The 21,444-nt window shown below is 47.5% G+C and overlaps 2 protein-coding genes across 5 annotated transcripts; one reads left to right on the top strand and one right to left on the bottom strand.

Annotated features, from left to right (window-relative positions):
- Nucleotides 1-292: 292 nt before the first annotated feature.
- On the bottom strand, nt 293-9,039 carry vezt (vezatin, adherens junctions transmembrane protein). Of its 3 annotated transcripts, XM_077543416.1 has the most exons (13): nt 8,958-9,039; nt 7,678-7,754; nt 6,891-7,010; nt 5,300-5,389; nt 5,019-5,191; nt 4,660-4,944; nt 3,704-3,865; nt 3,481-3,628; nt 2,720-3,087; nt 2,459-2,652; nt 2,281-2,387; nt 1,385-1,592; nt 293-1,283 (listed from the first exon to the last, which is right to left on the bottom strand). In XM_077543416.1, the coding sequence occupies exons 2-13, from the start codon at nt 7,711-7,713 to the stop codon at nt 805-807; spliced, it is 2,370 nt and encodes a 789-aa protein (XP_077399542.1). In that variant the 5' UTR covers nt 7,714-7,754; nt 8,958-9,039; the 3' UTR covers nt 293-804. The 3 variants fall into 3 exon arrangements, with proteins under 3 accessions (XP_077399542.1, XP_077399541.1, XP_077399543.1); XM_077543415.1 differs by lacking the exon at nt 8,958-9,039 and having other exon boundaries at nt 7,678-7,891; XM_077543417.1 differs by lacking the exon at nt 8,958-9,039 and having other exon boundaries at nt 3,704-3,853; nt 7,678-7,890.
- On the top strand, nt 8,224-21,341 carry LOC144034565 (FYVE, RhoGEF and PH domain-containing protein 6-like). 2 transcript variants are annotated; one of them, XM_077543405.1, is made up of 21 exons: nt 8,224-8,479; nt 9,671-11,390; nt 13,552-13,669; nt 14,893-14,960; nt 15,113-15,143; nt 15,829-15,980; nt 16,054-16,210; nt 16,285-16,372; nt 17,542-17,592; nt 17,666-17,724; nt 17,804-17,875; nt 17,953-18,021; nt 18,099-18,182; nt 18,252-18,331; nt 18,399-18,501; nt 18,568-18,711; nt 18,805-18,907; nt 19,689-19,783; nt 19,857-19,985; nt 20,057-20,205; nt 20,261-21,341. In XM_077543405.1, exons 1-21 carry the CDS (start codon nt 8,470-8,472, stop codon nt 20,301-20,303), a joined length of 3,525 nt encoding a protein of 1,174 aa, XP_077399531.1. In that variant the 5' UTR covers nt 8,224-8,469; the 3' UTR covers nt 20,304-21,341. The 2 variants fall into 2 exon arrangements, with proteins under 2 accessions (XP_077399531.1, XP_077399530.1); XM_077543404.1 differs by having other exon boundaries at nt 18,399-18,711.
- Nucleotides 21,342-21,444: the final 103 nt, after the last annotated feature.

Here is a 21,444-nt window from a genome sequence, read left to right as displayed (position 1 = left end):
GACTTTTCTAAAATGTGATCATGTGTAAAGTCCTTAAAGTTGAGCTGCAAGAAGTAATCCTACCAGTGGTCTTTTTATGTATTAAATGTGAAAGTCGCTTAAATCTACTTCATCAGGTTTCTGTAACTAAATCAGGACTCAGGAGTGGCTTAGTGGGGGAGGCCAGCTGTTGTAGGCCAAACAAATGTTAATCCTTGGAGGGGGGGCACATATCAAGTGACCCAGCAAACCTGTTCTTTGGCACCCCACGAAACACGAGCAGCAAAAACAACAATTTGATACACCCACCAAATACTTTTTTTTGGAACTGTATTTTATTTCATGTTGGAAAAAGCACAAGGTGTGTACACCTCACCTGCAAGGGAGGGCAGGGCGTAGATGAGGAAAGACCCGCCAGAGATTGTCCCTTACTCGACAGAAATAATCGTGTGTGTTCGATTCCAAGCAAGCAATCTGTCCGCATATATTGGTGATGTCACAATGAATGCACATGCTTCCCTCTTGAAATAAAAGCGCTGATGCTAAATAGTATCCCCGCTCACACACACGCAAGGTCAAGCTTCTGAAAATCAGACCAGGACGCTTGAGCAACAAAACGTTAATAAGACGCACTACAGCATGTTCTTCACCCTAGAATTGCCTGTTATTTGTGGAGTTCCACATGGTTCTTTTCTCGTCCCACTGTATAATTAATTGATTCTCCAAACAATTCCAGTTCCACAAGTCATCATTTAGTGTTGAAGTGATTTGAGCGGTTCTGTTTCCTGAGCAATAAAGAACAGTAAAGTGAAACAGCTCAAGAAATCAGTGCTCCTCTCCCCCCCCGCCGTCCTCTTCATCTCCAAACGTCTGCTCCTCCATCTTGACCAGCGAGTGCGATCGCGCCGCCACCTGCGCCGCCACCGCCGAGCTGAAGCTGAGCGTCTCTGAGCCGTGGATCTCCGTCAGTCTGTCCATGACGGAGAAGGCAGGAACGCTGGGCTTGAGGAATCCGTCCAAGCCGTTCCGGTTCTCCTCGTCGCCGCCCTCTCCGTCATACTGATGCAACTCGGACGCGCCGCCCCCTCCTCGGGCGCACACCGACGTTCCCGCCGCCTCTTCCCCCGCCTCCAAACCGCAGCTGAACTCGGAGGGGTCAGGCATCACCCGCTCTTCCTTTCCTTCCTGTTCGTTTCCTGCCACCGACTCTGATGGGTCATTTCCTCCGCCGTCGTCGCTTTCTGCTGAGGCGGCAGGTGCGGCCGACGGATCTGTCGCGGCATCGGAGCAGCCAATGGAAGCAGCTGCAACGGCAGGAAGCACTCCATTGATACAAACCAGCTTTTAATCATCAGTCACTCCTTGGGTTTTGGACCGCCAATCGAAAATGGGACACATTCCGCACCTTGGTCGCTGAAGAGCATCTGCTTCCTCTTCATCCTCTCGCCCTCGGACGTGCGGAAGCCGAGTACCGCCTTGAGCTCGAACAGCACACGGCGTGACTCCTCCCGCTCGCGCCGCTGACGTTCCCGCTCCTCGGGAGTCAGCATGTCGCACCACGAGTCCTTGCCGTCACCGTCAGAGTCCGAATCGGACACGTAGGCCTCGAGCTCCTGTCACATTCGAGTCGTATTGGCAAATTGGCGCGTCAGAGTTGAAACGGGCGTAACAGACATGTTGTGGGACAGAACTGATTTGTAGAGCGTAAGAGAGTAATCAATATCAAATCGATTTTCTTTTTCGAGCCTGATACAGATTCATAAAACCATGAATTGATTATTTTTTTCACATAAATTCATAATAGATTTTTAAAAGCCAATTTTTTTTGTATCTTGTCTTCTTGAAATTCACTGTTCACAATAATTAAAAAGTATTTTCTTACGTTTATGAAAGACCTAACTTAAATTTATATGTACAATTATTGAATTAGAATTATGAAAATATTTTTATCTCATCCTTGCCGATGTCAGTCTTTGTGTAAAACTTAAGTGATTATAACGTGTTCATTTAACCATTTACTTCCTCATGACCTTGATACTTAAGAAGAAATGATGTTCCATAATTAATGGCTAACAGTGAATCAAATCGTATTGGAAAAAAATCAAATCGAACTGAACTCTCGTGAATCGAAATCAAATTGACTGAGGAGATTAGAATCGATACTCAGCCCTACTGATTTGTGGTCCTCCCCTCATCATTTCAAGCCAAGTAAACCTGTAACTGAGGTGTCACTTCCTCTCACAAATTCAAATTCACACGTCAACCCCCTGAGACAGCGAGCTGGAAAAAGACCGCTCTCACCAACTCTTCCGGAACAGGATCTCTATCCAGGATCAAAGGATAGGACGGAGGAGGATCGGGCATGTCTAACACTGGGGTCCCACACTGGTTCTGACCCGCAGAGTTTCCTGTAGAAATGACATCGACACGCATGATTTCACGGATCGAACGTTCCGTTCCTGATGCCACTTTTTCCTACCCGGACACTCGTTGGCCCGCCTCAGCATGCGCTCGACTTGTCCGACGGTGTCGTCCCAGCAACCGCCGCTGGCCTGCATGTGCGGCTGGAGCTGCTTGAGCCGGTCGCTCAGGTCCCGGTAGCCCTCCAGAGTCAGCTCGCTGGGCTCCTTGGACACCATCAGCTTCTCCAGATCGTCCTCCAGGATGATCATCCTGGAGAAGAGATTGGGATCGGTCGCCCGGGGGCGTAACGCCGAGCATTTGCGAGCGTCTTACTCACTCGCTCAGCAGGGCCTTGAGGTGCAGCTGCAGGCTTCGGATGGAAGTGTGAAGGTTGTTGAGCTCCCGGCATTTCTCCCGCACCCGCGAGCCGCGCTCGGAGCCCGACGCCCTGGCCTGCGTCTCGAAGTGGCGGTGGAAGTCGTAGCTCCGCTGCACCTCCGCGAGGCAGGCGGCCAGCGCGCGGTGGAGAGGCTCCGTCACGCCGGCGATGGAGCGGTGCAGCGCGCAAGGACGAGGCGGCGTGGAGGAATCGTCATCGGGAGCCGCGCCTTCCTTCAGTTCCTCCTGGAGGCGGCGGGGCGACATCAGGAGGGCGAATCGGCGGAAGCACTCTGAGCTTTGCCCCACCCACAATTGGAACAACATCTGGAAGAGGACAAAATGTCATTTAGATCAGTGGTCCTCAACCCTGATCCTCAGGGACCGGTATCCAGTCTGTTTTCCATGTCTCCCACAGCCAACACAGGTGGAGATCGTTATCAGCCTTCTCCAGAGATTGCTGATTAGCTGATGATATGAATCACCTGTGTTGGCTGTGGTCCTCAGGACCAGCGTTGAGGACCACTGATTTAGACGACAAGTTCAAAGCAGCAGAAACCGAGGATGAGCATGACAACTGCAGGTACAAAATCGAATATACAATTGTGCTCATAAATGGACCCGACCCGGCAGAATGTTCAACATATGTACAATTCTTTAAAGAAAACATGAGGCCAACTTATTTCTTTGACTTTGGATGAAATTCCAATTAAATTCTACCTTGAGGGCGGGCAGGCTGTAGTCGTCTGTCAGCTCTTGGGCCTGCTCGTCGCTCAGGTGCTCGATCCCCAGACCCAGGCCCAGCTCCTTCAGAGGCACCGCCGACACATAGTTGGTCACGTTGTCCACCTCCGAAGTCAGCGGGAACGTCGGGAGGTGTTAAGTTGAACACAACTCAAGCCGGGGACGTCTTCCCAAATTTCAATCCGGTCAAAAAGGATATTCTTTGAGCATGTGACAGGTGGCCCTCCGCGAGGCTCTGAAGGCCGAGCGGAGGGCCCGGTAGAGCGCCTTCCGCAGTCCGATCAGCTGCTGGCCTCGGGGCGCCAACCCACCCGAACCCGCCCTGCTAAAGGTGCCGGCCGCACTCACCCTGTCGAGCAAACTTGACAAGTGAAATGTGATACGACTGTGGCGACGTCCCGAATTGGTAAGAGGCGGGCACACATAGAAAGCACACTGAGGACCAATCACAACGCAGGACAAAATGACGTGCCGGTAGCCCCTTTCACAGTAGATGTTTAAGGTGACATTTTCGCGGTGTTTTGCTGAAAAGGTGCCAAAATTCAAACCGTTAATGAATGATTATGGCGCAAACCTGGGACTGGTCTAAATATCTGATTGCTGAAATCTCAACTCAACTCAATTTAATTTATAAACCACTTCAAAACAAATAAAACGAGTAAAACTAAATAACACAAAATAAATCAAATATAAATAGTGGGACATAGATCTAACTGTCATCCGCATCGTTTTCGTAAGATGGAACCAAGGGGCAGCAAATACAGTGAAAACAGCAGGGGCCCCAAAACAGAACCCTGCGGAACACCGTACGCCAACGGGGCAGTGTGGGACTCAAAGCAACTAAAAGGCAGATTAGAAATGGGTCTAAAATTTGACAGCATACTTTGATCAAGCCTGAGTTGAGATTGCGAGAAGCCGAATCGGTCGCTGGGTCGAATCCAACGAGCGCAAGATGCTGATGAAATGCACCATTTTGCACCTGTGTGAAAGGGACTCATGAATCATGAGGGGACAGGGGGATTTTTGGGGAGGAATGCTAACGCTAAGCTAACGGGTCATACTTGTTTTCCTATTGAACCATGCAGGTTTGGGCCCAGCATGCAGCGAGCGGACACAAATGACGACGCGACGAGACGAGCGAGCGAGCGAGCTTACAGCGTGAAGCCTCGCGAGATGACTTCCGTCTCTTGCACCAGCCGCAGAGCCTTGCGGGACATCCCCGTCAGCGCCTTGCTGTCGCGGACCAGCGTGCGCAGCTGCGAGACCCGGGCATGGACGGCCCGCTGGGCGCCGCCCCACTTCCACAGCGCGGCCGCCCGCGCCGCCGCCCAGCCCAGCGCGGCCAGGACCAATGGGGCGGCCGCCAGCGACCACGCACCCCCCGACGCTGAGCACAGACCCAGTAGAACCGCCGCCAGGCCCGCCAGACCTGCCAAGTCCCTGAGTGGACACACGCGGAGGTCAACAAACACGCAGGTAGCATAACTGACGTATTTGAAGCATGTGAGGCATACCACGATGAGGGCGTGGCGAAGACGGCGGGTCGGGGCGGGGCACCGGCGGGGTCGGGTGACGAGCAGAGCGTTAGTAGGCTGGGGTCCAGCAGCTCGATCAGCTCCACGTCCTCCTGCAGAAGCACGTCCTGATCCAGGATGCAGCGCACCGAGTACTCGCCCAGTACGCTGTCCTGCGAGCGAGTGAGCGAGCGAGCGAGGTTTGGCGAAGGGAGACTAGCGAGGGAGGCCCAATGATGATTTAAAAAAAAAAAAAAAAACATTTTTAAAGCTTGACCCACTAGCTCCTGCTCCAGCGTGTGAGAGGAGGCCGCCTTCTGAAGTGGATTCCATCTCCACAAGGCTTCAGCCAGCTTCTGCATGACTCCGCCCTACACACATGAAAGAAAATAGTTTTTTTTTTTATTAAATGGAAAAAGAAAAAAATAAGAGAAAGGGATGGAACATGAAAAAGTTATTTTTTCAAGATAAAAAGTCATATTACAAGAATGAAGTTGTATTGGGAAAAAGTTTATTATTATTAATATATTTGTTTATATTCTTTTTGGATAAAAAGATGCAAATTTTTTTTTGCAGATTAAAAAGGCAATGCTACATAAATAAATAAAAACATTACAAAGACCTAAAGTCTTATGTAGTATTTGTTTCAGGAAAGAGTAAAAATCCATGAGGAAAAAATATTTTCACAAGAATAACATGTATTTATTTAATTCTAATGTTTTGAGACAAAGTTGTCATTTTTCAAGAAAAAAAAACTAAAAGAAAGTAGTTGTACAAGTTGTAGATCAGAAGTATAAATCCTTATTCAAATTCCCTCTTGTTCTCTTTTCAGCATGTAATTGCGTTTGACACACTCGTCATTCAGCACCATCGATCGGGACCGACCCATTTCCCCAGGGCGACGGGGGGTGTTTTATTAGTCGTATTGATCACCGACCGTAAGTGCAGCAAGCAGAAGAGCAAAGAATTCCTGCTCGCTGTGCGCAAATGTGGCAATTTGTTCCGCTTGCAAACATTAAGCACGATTTAACGTCACGGTCGCGATACGTCCGTCATTAGCCCCATAATTACGTCTTCGGCGAGCGGGGGACGCGAGACATTTTAGGAAAAGCTAAAGTAGGGATGCCATTCCGTCTTTATCCGACATCCAGGAAAGGGACACGCTGACCAAAGACTTCCTGTTCTGAGCAGCAAAGGGGAAGTGTGACACAAGTGGAAAGTTCCAGAAACGCGAGCGCATCCGAGCTAACGACGCACGCAATACAAGTGACAAGCGCTGCTAGCTTAATGCTAATATGCATCAGTAATGGGCAAAAATACCCACGGGAGGCAGAAAAAGCATTTACATGCAAAGGGAAGAAGGATGCAAAATAAAAAAAGCAGGAAAGGAAGGACATAAGAAAGCAGAAAAGTCGTTTTAGGCAAAGAAAAGCTGTAAAAGTGTATTTGAGGGATGAAGGTAGATCAGGATGGAAAAGATGTCAGGAAGGAGAAAAGAGTGGATTTGTGTGGAAGGACGGAAGTGAAGTAGGTTAAAGAAAAGGAAGGAAGGAGGAGAAAGAAATAAAGAAGGGCGGAAGAATAAACAGGTCGAAGGTGGAAGAATGTGGGGAGAGAGGAAGGTAAAAAAACGAATTGAAGAAAAGTAAGGCGGTATGAATGCATAACAACGGGAGGGAGTTACTAAGCCATAAAACGATCAGAAAGAAGGTAGGAAAGTGGTGTAAACAAAGAAATGAAGGAAAATGGGATGCCAAATAAAAAGCGGATCTGAGGAAGGAAAGTAGTAAGGAAAGAAGGCAATAGGGTAGGTAGAGTCGACACATTCTCACGTTACCGTTTCAGATACCAGGACTCATCTGAAGGACTCACCTCCGCTATCCGGGGCACATCCTGAGATCCCCGGTCGCCGTCCTCGTCCCTCGCCGCCGTCGGACATGCCTCGAAATCCGTGTGTCCTAAATCGTGCAGGTAATGGAAAAGCGGCGAGTTCTGCAAAGCAAACGTGAGGTCATGTCAGAGCGCTTCTCATCTTACGCCAACCTGTTGAGCCAGCATCCATCACAGCCTCCTCCACTCCAAAAATACAATCCTAATCTAATCAGAACACGAGTATATGTCCGGATTGTGTCCAAACACTAGAAAATGGACGTCTTAATCCTGCTTGTTCTTCTTTCCCATCCCTGAAAGATGTCTGACCCGCTTGCTGTCTGCATCATTGCATTACATTACACCACTGGACACTTAACAGATGCATCATGGGAGCATCAGTGTCATTGTGTAATTACAATCACATACATGCTTTTTAGGATAATACTTACTTCCATGGTCACACCGAGCTCATTTTATTGCAATCCAGGTACACATTTGCATATGCATCCGTGCGAGCGGCGCGTGCACCCGATGTGCTTTATAATCAGAACCGACGCATTGGTTCCGTCTGCCTGGTCATCCCCGCCCCACCTACTTGCAATCAATAACAGCCCGAACTTGCCCCCGTTTATCAGAAGCAGAGCTATTGGACTAACCCCATTTATTTCGCACTTTTAAAAAGCAACCAGCATCCGCTTCATGTGTCCCAAGCTAAGCTATCAGCAACTGTCTGTTTGGAAGCAGCATGACAAAGCATAGGCTAACAAGTGACATACGCGATACGAACCTCAAACACGACATCTTCGTCAAACTCCTCCGTCATGGCGCTCCTCCATCGACGCGTGGCTCGCTCTGCATGCCGAGCTTCGGAGGGGATCGGACGGGAGGAGTCGGTCAACAAGAGCGAGAGTTAGGAGTTTAGCCGGGGTGCTAAACAAAAAAACTACAATAACCAGCCAAGCGCAACTTCTAGCGCGTCTTCCTCACGAGAAACCATATTGGGAGCCTCTGTCCTCTAGCTCCCCTTGTGGCCACGTGAAGCACAGGCACAACCGTTAGAAAAGTCAGGCGAGGAAAGATAGAAACAATGAGGCAAGAAGTACAGAGAATAATACTTCAAAATAAAAATGTTCATCTAACAAATATTAGAATAACAGTTGCGAAGTCAATATATTAAACTTTTATATTATTTGTATTATAGTTATAAGACATGTTTTGGATTTATACACGGTAATCCTTCAAAAATTTGACGTCGTTTAAAATCAGATGTAACGTTGTGTCAACAACAGGAAATCGTTTGTTTACATTACTTTTAGCTTGACCCAACCGACAAACTTTGCCGAAGCCGAAAAACTTTGGAGAAAAATGGAAAAAGCAACAAGGATAACGTTGTTGACGGTGGATGTGCGAGCGAGATAAGGAGTAAGAGCGACGGTCTGTGGTTTGTTTCAGCTCCCCGCAGTGGATTTCCAAGTGACAATGTTGTGGAGGCAGGAAAAAACGAAGATCTTGTCGCGCTTCCATTGAAAGTGAATTTAACGTTCCTCATGGAGAAAGCAGCAGCAACAAGTCGGGAGTCATGAGCACAGGTTTGTTTCTTACGGGGGCTAAATGCAAATTAGCAACATCTCACTATACTTTTAGGTAAAATCCTCATAGTAGATGCAACGTCGTGAAAAAACAACTGTTCAGTTACCAACCACTTTTTAACCACTTAATTACAGCTTTTTCTGGGAGGGAAAATCGCCTCCACACAAATAGGACAATAGGATACACTAGTCGTCATTTTGTGAGCTCTCCAAAGGGCCTCCATCACTCACAATTAAAGTAGTTTTCCCTTTGAAGTGGCTCACTTGCAGTTAAGAGATGGTCAAAACTCCTTTGTCTTTTAAACAAACATCTGTCCTGCTGTTGATGTTACACGTCCAAATATTCAATGCGACGTTCTCGTCTCTTGTAAAGCTTCAAATAAAACTTTGTTTCAATAATTGTTAGTCTTCACATGGATTTGGCGTCTTTTCAGATAGTTTTGTGGTTGTTTTCATTTTATTTGTTCGTTCGCATTACCTGACACTTCATCGCGACGAGTGTTGCCAAACTCCGTTTAGAAATCCGGCAAACTTGTGTCCTCTCGCTCGTCGCTTGTCGTATAAAGTACTTACGTAGCTTTGATTACATCGTCATCACAACTGGACGAATTCGGCGTGTGGTGGTTCACATTTTGGTCAAATTTAACACCAGGAACCAAACATGTTTTCTATTGCTTTTCCCTGCCAGAATTATAAACACACACGAGAGCACACCGTAAAACATAAATTTTGCCATTTAAGTTCTTATCCAAAACGTTGATTTTGTTATCTGTGTCAGAATCAGCCCTATTCTGAACGGAGTTCGGTGTTTTGTCTGAGTTTGTGGCCATTGACCTTTTAGAAACATCCCTGCAGAAATCTATCCTCCTGTTGACAGCTTTTTAACTGCAGACATTGTTTTTGTGTGTGTGTGTGTTTGTACACCAAAAAATATTTAGCTTCAGGATGTTTGTGAGTGTAATTTTGCCCCAGGTTCTTGCTTCAGTGACTCATTCGGTACTCCCAGCTCTTCCATTCAAATCTTGACGCATGATGTATTTCACACTTTACTCCCCCCTGAACCCGAAGTGACCGTTTAACCTTGCCTGTAACTTCGTCTCGCAGCTGTCTCTGCTGATATTTGAGAAAGGAAGGAAGTATCATGCGTTAATGCGTGTGTTTTGACTCCTGTCTTGTGTCGTGTACATGCAGGTGTGAAGAAGCCTCCATTAGCTCCCAAACCTAAACTTCCCACCGTGGCCAAGCCCTCACCCCCGCCCATCGCCCCCAAACCAGGCCTGCTCACCACATCCCCCGTTCCCTCCCAGCCTTCCCCCGCCACTCTCAAGAGGACAAAGCCGGCCCTCGCCCCTAAGCCCTGCATCCCAAAATCCACAGCTCCTTCTCCCCCTGCCGCCTCGCCGCCCCTCAAAGCACACCTTATCTTATCTCCCGAGCAGGATCTTCTCGAGGACAGCCTCTCGTTGCTCAACACCAGAAATGGGATTTTATCAAAGCGGGAATCAGACTACATCCTTCCCACGTGCACTTGTGGGCTGCGGGACTGCTGCCGGTGTCGGCGTGTGGAGAACGGCGTGCATGATGATAACGCTCACGAGCTGAAGAACGGGATTCACGAAGGAGCGCCAGAGGATTGTTTGTGTAAGGGCACATTGGTGAGCAAAAGGCCCCGGGACAAGCCTCACAGACAGAGACACGTGGACAGGGTGGGCAAAGAGGGGAATAGGACGGACGCTGAAGACAACGCGGATATCAGCTGTGATGTTGCAGGCAGCATCATCGCCTCGTCTCCACTTACGCAACATCTGCAGCAACTAGGATGCAGTGCCCATTTACAGGGTGACTCCTCGGTTCCCGCGCCGCCGAGTAAGCCCCTCCCTGTCCCGCATCCTCGCAAACATAAGAAGCCCACCCTGGTGAGGCAGGACGGCGTGGAAGGCGCGGCTCAGGATCCTCAAGAGGCGGACTACCCGAGAGAGGAGAACGACGGGCCCGGCGCTCCCGTGCCGCCTCCACGCCAGACCTCCCTCTCCCCTCGCCTCCTCAGAACGCACCACGCCTCTTCGAGACTGCGCAAGAACGCCTCGCACTCGCTCAGCCTGCTCTCCCGGCCTCATCTGGCGGGCGAGCAAGATGGCGAGGAGCATGGCGGTGAGGAGGAGGAAGACGGCTACGGCGACTTTAAGCGCTACCCCGTCACCAACAGCCTCCCCAAGCAGATCAAACTGGGCTGCCCGCCGCCCCCGCTGCACGCCAGGAAGGCCTTCTCCGCCGAGGACCAGCAGCCGGTGAGGCCGCCGCCCCGAAAACCTCAGCGGCACAGCCTGCCCGCCCCGCCGCCACCCTCCGTTTGCCCCCCAGCGCCTCCTCACGGCCCCATGAGGGAGCTGCCCGCGCCCCCCCAGGAGAAACATTCCTGGCGCTTCACCCGACCCTGCGTGACCTTCTTCAGCCGCCAGATGCCCACCAGGAGCAGCGTGCCGCCCAAAAGTCGGGCGCCCGCGCTGGGGGGCAAGCAGCGGGCGCAGTCCTTCTCCGCCGCCGACCTGGCAACGCGCGCGGACCCCAACAAGCGCAGCCTCTCCTTCCGGAAGCTTCTGGAGCTGCGGGTGTCTGTCAAGATGCTGCCCAAGCTGCTGGCCAAGGGGGGCCACCCGCTGGACTGCACCAACGCCGGGTCCAAGCGGGCCGAGCGTCCCAACAGCTGCATCGGCGAGGTCAGCATCGGCGGCGACGACGACGACGACGGGAGCGCCGAGTACGAGAACGTGCCGCTCTACGAGGAGATCCCCGAGTACATGAACCTGCCCTTCCACGGCGGCAGGCTGGGCTGGTCGCAGGACGGCGACGACTTGGACATCTACGAGGCGCAGGACCCCTACCACAGGTTTCAGGAGGACCACTGCGACAGGTGGGATTCAGTCACATATTTTACATTTGACAAATGTCACGCCACCAAAGGAAATGTTGCAAAAAGTACGAATGAGCAACGGCGATCTCTTCTCAATTGACCCTCAAATTGACGTAGTCGGTGTGAAATCTTGAGTCTGAGCTCAAAGACTCCCACGAAGCCGTGACTCATTCTCACAATCAATGAAACACAAGTTAGCATCATTGTCGTACTGAAGCAAAAAAGACACGATAAGGAAATATTTGCGATGTTTTGGCAAAGTGACAAGGTGGAGACGCAGCTAATTGCGCCTTCTGCCGTCTAGAATCTATTTTGGTCCCAATCCAAACAGAGTAACATTTACACTTGGAAGAGAGTAAAATATTCAGAGTAAAATTTTCTCTGAAGTATCTTTACTGTGTACAAGAGAATTGGCCAATCCCATAACAAAAACCTAGTCGAGATTTTTCGCTCAGAAAAAAAGTAAATTTGAGAAGGATTTAAATTAAAGAAGTACATTTTAGAAGGATTTTTTTAAATACATTTCACTAGTTGATTAAAAAGAAAAAAGTGACATAAGGGTTGAGGAGTGAACTCACGACCTTCAGCTTGAGAGACTGCCACTCTACCACCTGAGCTTTGCCACTCCTACTGTTTGCGACGATCCAAAAGGAGCCCAAAAACGTTGTCTTGGAGGTACGAAGATTTCAGCTGACACGAGCGACACGCTGTCTGTCTCCCAACCTGAAGTTGTGGCTTTGATCCTCAACCCTTGAGTGACTTCATTAAAATAAGAAACTAGCCAAATTGAGTCAAAATCACTCCTTGCAAAATTTACTTAGAATTTTGGATTTAAAAATCTTTAATAGTTTTTTCTTAGGATTGGCAAGTTCTCTCGTACACAGTAAAATACTTTTGAGTAAAATTTACTCTTTGAATATTTTGCGCCCTTCCAAGTGTAAATCTTACTTTATTTTAGAATGGGGCCAAATAGTCTTTGTTTAGAGTAAAATTTACTCTACAAAATGTACTTATATAGATGAACAAATATAATGTTTTTTTTTGGTAGGAAATAATTTTTGGTCTAATTCAATTCAAGTGAAATTGGGTCATTTCCATGGCACACCTGCACTGTGATTGCTGGGTGGGAATCCACGTTTTTGTCCTCCCAGACACAATTTTGTCATTTCAAGCTCCTATAATTACATGCTAACATCTCCACAATTTTAGCGCACCTTCCCTTATGACATCACTCATGTTGGGGTCAGAGTGCAGCAACTGAAGCTTGAATGTAAACAAACAACAACCTTTCTCACAGCAGTTCGTTTGTCTTTTTTTCCCCCCCTTGACACGTAACCTCGCATTTCACTGTTACAAGCACATCAATTCAGAATCTGTGGCTTCTTCCTCGAACCCTCCACATCATTTTCAGGAAATGACTTGTCACTTTTGAGTCACTCTGCTCACAAATTCCTTCGTTGAGGTCACACTAGCATAAAAGCACAAGCCAGGCCCGGCTGCAGGTCCCGACCCAGGTGGTCCGCGCTCTCCAGGCGGCGACAGGTGACATCAGCGCGAGTCAGGAGCGCGCCAAAGGTTTGCGACGTGCTGCAGGTCGTCCCCGTGCTCTTCCTGTGGGTTATTTTCAGCATGCCGGGCAGGAAATGTCTGAGCGGCGCGCAAAAAAAACGCCACACGGCTCCTCCAGAAGTGGGAAAATAAATGTGCGGCAACCACCAGCCGCCTCCTCCTCAGGCTGGCCTTGCTCACTCTGTGTTTAGCCTTCTCGTAACCTCAACACTCAACTTCTTTCTTCTCTTTGACTTTAAGACGGGGAAAAAAAGCCAGGAAAAGCCATCTTGAAATCTTCATTTTATTTTGGGTTCATCCGAGTCACTTGAAATGACTTAACATGAGTTTGAATGTGATTGGCTTATTCATAACACATTATCTCAGGGCGTTCCACCAGGAGGAGAGCCGGGAACACACACAGTTTAGTTTGAGCCAGAAGCACATGAAAACATTGGAGGCCGACACGTGTCTGAGCTTGCGCTCACTCACACAAACCTTCACCTCATTCTCAATCATTAATAAACACTTCAACGCATCATTCGTACCGTAGCAAGCAATTTTAACAGCATGACTATTTTCCTTGCTAATTTCGTCTCTCTTTGCGGCGCAGCGACTGGCCGAGGGGGGACGTCCACTCGGAGGAGGAGGACGAGGAGGCCCGCAGTTGGGACGAGGAGGACGACAGCTCGACCTCCAGCAAGGAACACGTGGACGAGGCGGACAGACAGGTGGGCGCGTCGCCTCCGCTCGGGTGGGCACACGACGGCACGTCCCACAAAGGGCATCATCATCATCATCATCATCATCATCATCATCATCATCATCATCGACTGTTTTTATTCATCTCAATTAATAGTTATTTGATTTATGTATTGTAAAATAACAGTTATCCATACATACACAGCATTTTTTTAAAAAAAATAAATGATTGGTTAGTTTATTTAACTACATTTAACATTTTATATTTGATTTCTGAAGTAATTGTTAGTTATCAATAAAATAAAATGTTAAAATAAACAATTTTACATAGCTACTTTTAATTCTCTTGATTGGATGAATTATTATAAATTGTCATGAAAATTATTTAGAATAATAACAAAAAAATGATTAATTAAAACAATTAACAATTTGTATACATGTTTTATTACATGATTAAATAATAGGTTAATTTATTCATTGTAAATACAGAATAAAGATATCAAAATGAATTTCACAATATTTTAATATTGTATTAAATATATATATTTATATATCGGGATGGCCGAGTACCGATATTGGTCTCTGGTCGATACCTGGCAAGGTATCGGTACTCGCGGCGGCGGCCGATATCAGTATCTCTTGTGGCCGTTTTACTATCAGGAGCTAGAAATTAGAAGAATAGAAAATTGTCATTAATTTCATGCAATTTTTAGGGAAAATGCTATATTGGGATTCATTAAAATGATAATTTTTTGTTTTCTTTTTGGAAATTTTAAGTATCAAAAGTACAAGTGGTATCGGTACTTTGTATATTTAAAAACAGTGCTATCAAACATCCCTAACATTTTATTTAATTATTGCATTTTGTTAAATGTATTTACTATAGATAATAAAAACTACACTTTTACATTAAACAATTATAAAGTAATTATGAATAATACAACAAAACATGAGCCTGAATTATTATTTTATTATTAAAATAAACCATTTTGCGTATTTCATTTTCATCTGTGTTCTTTTTGGTCTTTGTATATCCTGACCCATCCAACCATTTTCAAACCCAAATGTGGCCCTTGGTCACAAAAGCTTGCCCAGCTTGCATTGCGCGTAAAAATGCCGGCGCTGCTGCCAAGCACTTCAGCTCGCTGCTGCCACGCGGAGATAAAATGTTCACAAATAGCTGTGAACGACTTGACACCAGGGACATCACCGATAACAAAATGGCTTCTCTTTTTAAAAAAAATTTTTGCAGTTGGAGGACGAGACCAAGCGCAAGAAGGTGGCGCACATCGCCCTGGAGATCATGAGCTCGGAGAAAGTGTGAGTAGCGCCCACGATGGTGACCAGCGCTTTGCGCGATTGGTTAAATGGAGTCATGTGACTAAAGTCTCTCTGATCAACATCATCGTCTTCTTCAATTTATTCCAAATGATTTTCAGGACCTGACAGCCCTTTTTTATGCCGTTTTGCAGGTTCGTGGACGTCCTCAAGCTTCTTCACATCGTAAGTGTCACATGACCCTGGCGACGGGATGAGTGGAAAGTGCCACCCTGTGGCTGGAAACCGCTGTGTGGGGGGGGTTCTGTCCAAGAAATCGGGTCAGCTCGCATTCTTTTCTGCCCGCGGACGCGGCAGCTGCTTCCTCCTGCCACGGCGCTGACCTCCACGCGCACACACACAAAGAATGATATCGATGTGTGTGCGCGCGCATTCTTGTGGCGAGCCATCCAGCTGATGTGCGGACTTGAATGTTTTTTAAGTCCGTGTGTGCGCACGCGTGGGCGTGCCGACAAAGTCATTGCATTATATGACATCATAAGATGATCACGTGGTGCGCGATTATTGCTACCTGGCTCATAATACCACCACTTTCATGCTGCAATTATTAATAGATACATGAATGCTATATTTAGTTGCTCCAAGTACATCACCGAAAAAGTTCGCAATATTTACCTAATAACATGACAAAAACATTTCAAAATAAAATACATAGCACTCATGAGAAATTCGGTGCTTCTGATTGGTGAAAAGTGAAACATTTGGTCAGCGCGCGTGTGTCCGTGTCCTCGCCGCTTCCTTCCAGGTGGATGTGTGCGTTGGCACGCGGCCCGGCCAAGGGCGCCGACTCAACCGCGCGTGGGCGTGTCCTGTTTGTCCGCGTCCGACTGAGACCTCATTTGTGCCTCAGGACTTTCGGGATGCCGTTGCCAAGGCGACCCGTCAGAACGGCAAGCCGGTGGTGGACGAGCGCGTCCTCAGCCAGGTCCTCTATTACCTGCCGCAGCTCTACCAGCTCAACAAGGACCTGCTGAGGGAGCTGGAGGAAAGGGTGGCGCACTGGTACGTGCTCGCTCCCGCTGGAGTTTACACTGGTAACGTGACAGCTCAGCATCTCCTCCCTGTGCGTCCGCAGGAGCGAGCACCAGCGGCTGGCGGACATCTTTGTGCAGAAGGGCCCGTATCTGAAGATGTACTCCACGTACATTCGCCAGTTCGACGACAACGTGGCGCTTTTGGACGAGCAGTGCAGGAAAAACCCGCCCTTTGCCGCCGTGGTGCGAGAGTTTGAGGTAACCAGACGCTTGTTTCCTGCCAGACGGCAACCGGCGGAGGCTGATTGTGGCGCGTGTTGTTTTGGGCGCAGATGAGTGCCAGATGTGCCAGCCTTGCCCTCAAGCACTACCTGCTGAAGCCTGTCCAGAGGATCCCGCAATACCAGCTGCTGCTCACAGGTGGCTACTCGGTCCCGAGCGCAGGCGTGGGAAGAAATGCGGCGTTCACAGTATCAACATTTCTTTACTTCATTCTTTCTACCATTACAAGATTTTATTGACCTTGTAGTGGCACAAATAACGAAAATGGTTGCAGAAATGTCTCATTTATTCATTATAACTCATTTATTTCTAGAATTTCCCAATAGTCACAGACATTTAAAAAAATAATAATAATAGCAGAAACAGAAAATTTCAAACGTTTGTGACTCGTCCCTCACAGATTCCACACAACTTTTTTTTAAATGTATTTATTACAAAAGGGTTTTAACAACTTTTAACTAAATGTATTTTTTTGACACTTTATGGAACAGCAAAAATTAGGTTTTTGGTAACATTGGTTAGACCATTGGGTTCAAAAGTTGTGTTCAAATGAAGTCCTCCACATAGAAACGAGTGGGATGCGTGCAGTACCACATGTACCCAGCAGAGGGTGCACTCCTTGGATGGGAGGTTAGGGTTTGGGTTTCAGTCAGTTTGTAATTTTCGATGTTAAATGGTTAAAGGGTAAGTCAAAACATTTATTGAAGATACTGTTATATTTGACCTCACTAGTTTAAATATGACATTCTGATTAATATTACATTTGTGGAATATGAGTTATGAAGCAAAATCCAGCCCTTTTTAATCCACATCAGGGGGCGGCCATTTTGCCATTTGCTGTCGACTGAAGATGACATCACAGTTGCTCAATGCTCAGGCATTGTAACAGGTTGCAATCTGTAGCGTTGAAATAGCATATTAAGGCTTATTGTTATATTAATACAACATTCTTCCATGCTTAAAGTGTGAACCCTAACCCTAAGTAAGACGTTTGGTTGAAAATGTCCATGAAAAAAAATTATGTTTAAACATCGATTTGGCTGCATATTGAATCGATACGAGAATTGTGCGCGGTAATATCGCGATATAGCGCTGAATCGATTTTGCTTTAAATACCTCCATCGGTTAGACACTTAGAGGTCCAGAATCCGTGTGGGCGGAGTCAAATGTTTAGGTCCACCCCATGTACTCTAATTGGACTCTGGAGCCAGGGCTTCCCCCAAAAATGAGCCCACCTTTGAGTTTATTCTGTGCTATGCTGACACCTAGTGGACAGCAACAAGAATGTCACTTCTGCCCATTTCTAGATTATTTGAAGAATCTGCCTCGGGACTCTGAGGACTACAAGGACACGGAAGGTGAGATTAAAAAACAAAAACATGAAGCAACCTCCAGGAATGTGTCTTTATTCAAATGTTTTCATCCACGCAGCGGCCTTAAGCATCGTGAAGGAAGTCGCCAACCACGCCAACGACATCATGAAACAAGGGGTGAGGCGCCATTCCACTCCTGACTTTTTAGTCTCCCTTCGTCTCCATCATGTTTTTTTTTTTTGTTTTATTTCTCTAGGATAACTTTGAGAAGCTGATGCAGATCCAGTACAGTCTGAATGGCCACCAAGAGATCGTTCAGCCGGGCAGGGTAAGAGCCTCGCGTCCTCCTCCGTCGCCCGCCAGTCACAAAGGCGACGAGCGTTGACTCTCGGCGGCTTCCCGCAGGTGTTCCTGAAGGAGGGAACGCTCATGAAGCTCTCCAGGAAGGTCATGCAGCCGCGGATGTTCTTCTTGGTGAGCCACAAACCCATTTCTCCATCTTCCCGCGACGTTTTCCTTCTCGTCTTCACCTCCTCTTGATATCCGTCCAGTTCAACGACGCGCTCATGTACACAACGCCCGTCCAGTCGGCCCAGTACAAACTCAACTGCGTGCTGTCCCTCGCTGGCATGAAGGTGAGGCGGCGAATCGTGACGCGGCGCCGCTCGTGATTGTGACTCGTTACAATGTTGGCTTTTCCGCAGGTGAGCAAGCCCAGTCAGGAGGCCTACCAGAACGAGCTCAACATCGAGAGCGTGGAACGCTCCTTCATCTTGTCTGCAAGGTTGTCGCCTTTGAATGTGTGTAGAGGCGTTTACATTTATTGTAGCTGACTCGCTTTCTGCCTGTAGTTCGGCGACAGAGCGAGACGAGTGGCTGGAGGCCATCGCCAAAGCCATCGACGACCACGCCAAGAAGAAGATCAGTTTCACCTCCAGCCGCAGTCAGGAGGAGGTGACGCTCGCGCTCGCCGCGCCTCCCTTTTCAAAGCTCCTCTCTGACGCCGCCTTCCCCGCGCAGGCCGACGGCGTGCTGGACAGCGGCGCCCCCCTCGGCTCCAAAGCGCCAATCTGGATCCCCGACCTGAGGGCCACCATGTGCATGATCTGCACCTGCGAGTTCACCCTCACCTGGCGGCGCCATCACTGCCGCGCCTGCGGGAAGGTGAGCAACACGCCCGAACGTTTTGCGGCCTCGACCGCACGACGCTTCTTCCACCTCGTCCTCCTCACGGCCTCTCGCCTTGCATTCCCGCAGGTGGTGTGCCAGGCCTGCTCGGCCAACAAGTACTACCTGGAGTACTTGAAGAACCAGCCGGCACGCGTGTGCGACCACTGCTTTGCCAAACTGCAGGAGAGCAGTGAGTGCATGTGTCGAGATGCCACAAAAACACGAGTGGACGCTGTTTGTTTGTTTTTTCCTTTTACATTTCACTTTTGCTTATTTTGACTGTAGCATCCCGCACTGAATGCTACCTCACAAAAGTTATATTAGTTGTAACGTAGCTCCATTAACTCATTTGCTCCTAAATACGTGTAAAAACCTTTATTTTAAATATTGCCATGCTCCCAAAAACGTATTTGTTTTTTATGTTTTTTTTTATGCTAGACTACAGAAGGCTTTGATGCAGCTTGTGACTTAAAGAGGTCGCTTAAAGCAATGCTAGCTATTACAAAAAACGGCCAGCAGGTGGCAGTAGAATATAAGAGATCAACCAGGGCCATGTTGCCAAAAAAAAGTAATAAAAAAAATAATATGTTTTATGCAGCCCCACTAGTCTAAATATGGCATTCTGGTTAATATTGCGTTAGTGGAATATGAGTTAAGCAGAAAAATCCAGAAGGTGGCCATTTTGCCATTTGTTGTCGAGTGAAAATGACAGCTCACCTGTTTTCTCAAGCTAAGCTGTGATTGGTCGTTGCCTGAGATGTCAACTGTGATGTCATCTTCAGTCGACAGCAAGTGGAAAAATGGCCGCCCCCTGAGGTGGATAAAAACGGCTGGATTTTGCTTCATAACTCACATTTCAGAATGTCATGTTTAAACCAGTGAGCTCACATTTGTTATTTAAAAAAAACAAGCATGGAAAACCCCAACTTATCTTTGGACGGTGTTGTCTTTTCTTTTCTTTTTCTTCCCAGGTGACCGCCGCGCCTCGTCATCCGTGTCTCCCATCAAATCCGGAGCGTTCTCCTTTACTAGGAAACAAAAAAAAATTCCGGCTGCATTAAAAGAGGCAAGTGAGCGAGTGGAGAGGCGAGATACGAAGCGTCACAGCAGTGGCCTGACGCCTTTGACTCTCTTCCCAGGTGTCGGCCAACACGGAAAACTCGTCCATGAGCGGCTACTTGAACCGCTCCAAGGGCAACAAGAAGCAGTGGAAGCGCTTGTGGTTCGTCATCAAGAACAAAGTGTTGTACACGTATGCCGCCAGCGAGGTAACCGCCGCCACCGTCTTGTTTTCGGCTCCGTTGCCGCCTACTCCACTTTGTTGCCCTTCTGCCGGCAGGATGTGGCGGCGCTGGAGAGCCAGCCGCTGCTCGGCTTCTTCCTGCGGGAGGAGAAAAACGGGCCGGCGCAGAAGCTTCAATTCAAGCTGTACCATAAAAACACGCTCTTCTACATCTTCAAAGCCGACGACATCCCCACCGCGCAGAGGTAAATATGAAACTCAATATGAAAGGCATCTCGACCTCATCGCCTTCTCCTTTAGGTGGATTGAAGCTTTTCAGGAGGCCATGATCCTCGAGCAGTGACGAGCCAGTAGACGGACAACCAGGAAGGCGCGCCGCTTCCCGTAGGAGATGGGACACCGATCGGGACAGCGCTGCCCCCCTTTTTCGTTCTCATTTTCTGTCTACTGCTGCAGTTGTGGCTCAAATGCCAAAGAACGTGTGTGAAAGTGGACAGTTTTCCACCAGGAAAGCCCTGGTAAGGATCTTTGTTGTATGAAATGAAGGAAAACTATTTTGATATGAAAGTCAAGCAGGTTGACGGACACGTAAAACACTCGCATTCGTTTACAATGGATGACAAGATGTGCTTTACAGTCGGCATCGGGAAGATGCTGGTGTTGATTGTTCAAGTTTAGAGATGTCATTCTTCATTTGTAATGTTCCTATTAACTGTTGTAGATCGTGGGTCTAACAGTATCCTGGAGAAAACTGGAAATACATCATTGAATCTATTTTTCATACTCTTCAGAATGTCAACTCTTCAGCCTTTGAAGTGGCACATTAGTAATCTTGCGACATTGACTTCTTCCTCTCTTCTTTTTTTTTCTTTTTTTTTTACCGAAGCCTAGAGCTGATATTTATAATGTATGAAGAAGCAGGCCACTATTTCGTAGTCAGGGTCAGCTGAGTTTCATTCTTTGTTTAAATGCGAGGGTAAAAAAGGTTATGTGGTTGCACTAACCAAAAAGCAGTACTTTTTTTGCTTTTTTTTTTTTTTTTTACAAATCAAACAATAAAAGATACTAGTCTTTGCCCCATTTATTTTATTTTTGCATTTTCTGCCACCTTGGTCTCCTATTTGAAAAGATTCGATTTTTTTTTTCCCCACCTGAACATTGTTTCAGACGCAACTATCTGCTCCATGTTGTTATTGTGACGCTCACTCGTTATTGTCTTCCTGATATTGTTCAGGGTCTTGGAAGTACGGTATGCGTTTGCTTGTGATTGTATTTTAACAATGGCTATTTTTTTTATATCAACAGCGTGGAGGTAGAGTCTCCTACAAAACAATCATAAACTGTCAGGCAACAGTTTTTAATAAACTAAATATATATTTGGCTTGGTGTGTTTATTTTTTTACGTCAGTGACGTCACTTATCCATACGGAAAAACCTGTGTTGTACATTAACATTAACTCTTGTAATATAAAATGTGTGTAGGT

This window comes from Vanacampus margaritifer, chromosome 15 (assembly GCF_051991255.1).
Source record: "Vanacampus margaritifer isolate UIUO_Vmar chromosome 15, RoL_Vmar_1.0, whole genome shotgun sequence".
Lineage (NCBI taxonomy): Eukaryota > Metazoa > Chordata > Actinopteri > Syngnathiformes > Syngnathidae > Vanacampus > Vanacampus margaritifer.
Note: the sequence above shows the minus strand (reverse complement) of the source record. Positions and strands in the feature narration are given on the sequence as shown.

Bases quoted from the DNA above. Each gene is read 5' to 3' on its own strand.
- LOC144034565 (XM_077543404.1), top strand. The intron at 11,391-13,551 runs GTGGGATTCAGT...TTTGCGGCGCAG, and splicing joins CAGGAGGACCACTGCGACAG to CGACTGGCCGAGGGGGGACG. The intron at 19,986-20,056 runs GTAACCGCCGCC...TTCTGCCGGCAG, and splicing joins ACACGTATGCCGCCAGCGAG to GATGTGGCGGCGCTGGAGAG.
- vezt (XM_077543416.1), bottom strand. From the start codon at position 7,713: ATGACGGAGGAGTTTGACGAAGATGTCGTGTTTGAG. The intron at 3,088-3,480 runs GTAGAATTTAAT...GTCCTCTTCCAG, and splicing joins ACAGCCTGCCCGCCCTCAAG to ATGTTGTTCCAATTGTGGGT. The intron at 1,284-1,384 runs GTGCGGAATGTG...CTGCCGTTGCAG, and splicing joins GATGCTCTTCAGCGACCAAG to CTGCTTCCATTGGCTGCTCC.